The 5096-nt window shown below is 35.2% G+C and overlaps 1 protein-coding gene across 2 annotated transcripts in view; it reads left to right on the plus strand.

The window, feature by feature from the left end:
• Window positions 1-1862: 1862 nt before the first annotated feature.
• LOC112522984 (uncharacterized endoplasmic reticulum membrane protein C16E8.02-like) overlaps window positions 1863-5096 on the plus strand; it is a 5446-nt gene continuing 2212 nt past the window's right edge. Inside the window, exons 1-5 of one of the 2 annotated variants that reach the window (XM_025132367.1) lie at window positions 1863-2317; window positions 3519-3581; window positions 3656-3727; window positions 3816-3915; window positions 4091-4228. In XM_025132367.1, coding sequence (XP_024988135.1) covers window positions 1970-2317; window positions 3519-3581; window positions 3656-3727; window positions 3816-3915; window positions 4091-4125 — 618 coding nt within the window. In that variant the 5' untranslated portion in view covers window positions 1863-1969 and the 3' untranslated portion in view covers window positions 4126-4228. Of the gene's footprint in view, window positions 2318-3518; window positions 3582-3655; window positions 3728-3815; window positions 3916-4090; window positions 4229-5096 lie in introns of those variants that run through there. The other variant, XR_003070230.1, reaches the window with a different exon arrangement.

Here is a 5096-nt window from a genome sequence, read left to right on the forward strand (position 1 = left end):
TTTCTTCAATATTTATTTTATTTAATTTCCTTATATAATATGAATTAATAACTTCCATAATTACGAAATATGTGTACAAAATGTCATAAATACCCTTATTATTTAAATTTAATTGAAAACAAATGAAATTTTCTTATTGGTCGAATTTGGTTTACACGGTTTTTTAGAATTGGACGGTTCGCATTTGAACATGCCCCTATATATATATATATATATATATATATATATATATAGACTTGGGATTATGTGAGACCAATAGTTTTTCGTGAGACCCGTAAGACCAATTTTCAACCATTGGATTAGATCTACAATCTGAACATTCATAATCACAAAATTGTCACGAGACTTCTCAATAATCACAAAATTGTCACCGTGCAACTTTAGATCATTAGATCATTAGCTTATAAAATTGATTAATGAACATAAATTGGTCATACGGGTCTTACAAAAAACTCTTAGTATCACGTGAACCCAACCCTGTTAAGAGTAGTTTTACTGTTGCCATTAAATATCTTAAACTAAAGCCAATTCATATAATCCAAAAAAAAAAAAAAAACAAATAATAACAAAAAAAAAACAAATAATAACAAAAAAAATACATATAAAGCATCATTCATCAACTTGCCAAAAGTATTTGGTGTCTTATCTTCACAGTTTGCTTTTCCAGCCTATATTTCATATATTTATTTTATCTATATTTAAGAGTGTTTGTTTGTGTTTTTTCTATTAATCTGGATATGCAACCCGTTATACGAGTCGATTAATCTCAGGACGACCACCTGCTTTGCGGGTAGTTCGGAGTTACCGTATTTAAAACTCCGTAACCACAAGAGTGTTGCTTGTATTTATATTTATAGTGGGCAGAAATCAAGAATTAAGTATAAAAAAAATATTGAATCCTTGTACAAATGTGAGTGACAACCAAAAACTATGACAACAAAGGGTCTCCAAATTGCATTTCGTTGATTCGTCCATCGTTGGTCGCCACAATCATTACTTCACATCTCTAACCGGCATCTGCATTGACTTGTCCATCTTTACGTTTGGAAGACTTAACGTCACGAACTCACTTGATTGGATCTTCGTTGTTGTACACTCGTATCACAAGTCCCCCTATCACTTGTTGCACATTTGATCGACTACTTGATGCTGACACTTCAATAAGCATACAGTTAAAAATATTAATTTGTTATGTAAATACTTAATTTACTATTTGAATGAATAAATTATGGAACTTTCTCATTTTGAATAAATAAATTGTCAGACTTTTAAAAATTGGTTATCTACATAGTTTTTACCCAAAAAAACTACCTATAACTGTCTGAGAAGATTTTAAAGTAAAAAACAACCACCTGTCAACCTAACTCGATCATTTAAAAGAAAAAAAAGTTTAATGATTTATTTATTAAAAAAGTTCAAGAACTTGACCATTCAAAATTAAAAAGTTTCTTTTTCCTCTTTTATACACGGTACAACCTCATTTTTCTCTTTAAAAGCTTTTTGGACAGTAATCTAATGAATTTTTACATATTCTCACATGATATCAGAATCAAAGTCTATAACTGTAGGGATTCGACACTCTGAAATAATATATACTCGTCTAGGCCCCTCTTAATGGTTCTAAAACTTTCGGAATGGTTTTGTATCATAGACCTCCATTAACCGTTCAACAATCTAATTCCATTGTAAGCAATTACCGAACAATTATATTTCATTTTGCACTATATCATGAGAGCCTCTTAATCATTCTGCACCAAACCATTCAGTAAATACAAAACACCCCCTTCCATATATTGTAACCTCTATTCGATCACCTTCTTAATATTAAAAAACAATTCCCTAGGTATGTTGAAAATGATATTACTTGTATTATATTTGGGTATTCTATGTAATTAATTACGTCGAAAAATACCCTCTAATTTCATTTCAGTTTTCTTTCACGTTCTTGAAGCTTTTGCAAAATTGGAAAATGGGGTTTCTTGATCTTGATAAAAACTTTGCTTTCTATTCAGCTTATCACAGCAACTCAATTAACATAACCATTCATATGATATTTGTTTGGCCGATCTTCTTCTCTGCTGCTCTTCTTTTCAATTTCATACCTGCTCCATTTGATTTCCCCAATTTCCATTTTTCTTTATTTCAGACCCATTTTATCCTGATTTTTAACTTTGCCTTCTTGTTTACTTTGATCTACGCTGTGTTTTATATCTGTTTGGATTTTAAGGCTGGTTCGTTGGCTGCTTTACTCTGTCTCTTTTGTTGGATTGCTAGTACTGCTCTTGCAAGTCTCCTAGGGTTTCAACTGGCCTGGAAGGTAATTTCTTTTGGAAATTGATTTGGGTTTTGCTTCATTTTGTTGAATTAATTGGTGCGATTAAAGATTCTTGATGCTAAATTATGATATTGATTATGGAATTGAGTTGGGTTTTGCTTCTTTTTATTGAATTAATTGGTGTGATTAGAGATTCTTGATGCTGAATTAAGATATTGATTATGGAAATGAGTTGGGTTTTCTTATATTTTGATCTGAGTGGTGCTTGCTTGACGATTATCAATGGCAGTGAAAGAAATTGATCAAGAATACAATTTGGGAAGATTAGTTGATGATGATTTAAGGGTTACTTGAATCGCTCGTTTTGAAAGTGATTACGTGATGTAAAATTTTGTTATGATTTCAAGTTGCAATAATCGGTTCCGTTACACACATCCAAACACCCAATAAAAATCAAGTTGTGTCTTCCATAGTTGATGAACTAGATAATGCTAGATTGTGTTTTTAATCCAATATTACCAATTTGGCTAGTGACCATCGTTAATATATGTATAGAGTTGGTAAGAAGGGTGAGAAAGGATCTCCACCCTTGGATCAATCCGAATTGAAGATTTCCACTAGATTAACACTAATGGGAAGCACCAGATCAATTCCCTTCTAAAGCGCGATTCATCGGTTGGTTTGAGATTGAAAGTGATCAAGGGTCCAAATCCCTTCTTACACTTATCATCTTAACTCCTATTTTCACACGATCCTTCATCTATCTATATGTATGTATGTATATTAAGAGTCTCAGGTTAGCTAGACTTTGACCATTTCTCCTCAATGTAGGTTGGAACCTTCTTCTCTCCTTAAGGGATCTTTTGGAGAGTAATTTGGGGAATCCACATATTCTCACATGATATCAGAGCCAAGATCTACCACTTTGGGGCAATCTTTACTCGTGTAGCCCCTTTGCTCGTGTAAGCCCCCTCTCAACACTTTGGGACTATATGTGCCCGTCTAGCCTCTTTGTTGGAGGGGGCGTGTTAGAGTCCCACATCGGCTAGACTTGGACCATTTCTCCTCGATATACATTGTAACCTCCTTTCTCGAGTTCTTTTGGAGAGTAATTCTTGGGGTTCCACATATTCTCACAATTTATATGGTTGGTTTTGATCCACAAGATACCTCCATCTCAACATTATTGAAGGATAATTAGATATTTGACTAACCTTTGTGAATCGCCACAATTTCATATCAGGTCGTTCTCGTTGTGCAACTGGTTTCTTGGATCGCGCAATTTATAGGCCATGGGGTATTCGAGGTCAGCTACTTAAATTTCATCACTTGCAGGATAAAATGAGTATTATAATGCTTCTAATCAAACATAATTTGCAGAGAAGAGCACCTGCTCTTCTTGACAACATTTTGCAAGCCTTCTTGATGGCTCCATTCTTTGTTTTGTTTGAGGTAATAATGTCTACAGAATTAAACATACGATTCATCAAAAAGTTGAGGTTAAGCTAGATTTGGTCTGATTATGGTTTTCTTGATTCAGACACTTCAGATTCTTTTCGGGTACGAACCGTATCCAGGATTTCGTGTTCGTGTTAAAGCGATGGTAGATGCTGAAACCGAAGATTGGAGGAACAAGAAGGGCAAGTTACTGTCGTAGTGTAATCTAAATGTCGTTAACATCATGCTAAATAAGTTAACTTTAAAGAACACAATTGGAATCTTATGAATGGTTTGAAACTGTAATCGTTAATCCTTTTTTCCCCTTCCACCAATTCAAACCTACACAAAATAGCGATCACCCATCTTCGTTTGCAGGCATGTCCCCGCTTGTTGTTTGTTCGTATTTTTGACCTGGAATGCAGTGAACTTGAACGGAGAAGTGTTTTGGAAGAAACCATCTTTCGGGCTTGACTTCATTTGCATCAGAATCCCAATTTCGTCCGATTGATTAAGGTACGTATGTCACCATACCTCCTGCTTTTACTTTCCTTCCATCAGGCAAGATATCATCGTTCGAGATTTCCATTTGGGTCCTTTTTAACATCAAAAAGGTCAAATCTTTAGCAACATATATAGAGGAAAATTTGTCCAAGGCTAGCCAATGCGGGACTCTAGCACGCCCCCTCCAACTGAGGCTAGATAGGCAAAGATGTACCAGAGTGTCTGAGAGGGGTTAGGCGGGCAAAGATGTCCCAAATGGACGGTAGAACTTGGCTTCTGATACCATGTGAGAATACGTGGAACCCTAAGATCACTTTCCAAAAGAACCCTTAAGGAAATAAGGGAAATTTCAACATATATACAGAAGAATTTTTCCAAACGTAGCCGATGTAGGACTCTACATGGGCGGACCTTATGTGGTGGCATGGGTGGCACGTGCCACCGTATTATTTCGCCGCCGAAGGGTAAAAAGTTTAGGTTTGTTAACGGTGCTACTGTATCGTTTTAGAAGGTGCTACCGTATTTCCCTAAAATCCAAATGGTGCAACTAAAACCCAAACAAAACAAAGCCCAAATAACCAAAACCATACTTTTTGTAATTATTTTTGGGTATATATTGACCGTTTTCAAAAGATGAAGACACGTCGGGTACAAGTTTAGGAGTTGTTTATCGGTACTTAGGGCTGTAAACGAACCAAACGAACACGAACGGAGGCTTGTTCATGTTCGTTCGTTTAACTTAACCGAACAAACGAACGAACACGAACGGTAAACGAACAAAAATCTTTGTGTTCGTGCTCGTTCGTTTAGAAATAAGGTGTGTTGGTGTTCGTTTATGTTCGTTCGTAAACATGCTAAACAAATGTAAACGAACGAAAAT

Source organism: Cynara cardunculus (genome assembly GCF_001531365.2).
Source record: "Cynara cardunculus var. scolymus isolate 2C chromosome LG 12, CcrdV1, whole genome shotgun sequence".
NCBI lineage: Eukaryota > Viridiplantae > Streptophyta > Magnoliopsida > Asterales > Asteraceae > Cynara > Cynara cardunculus.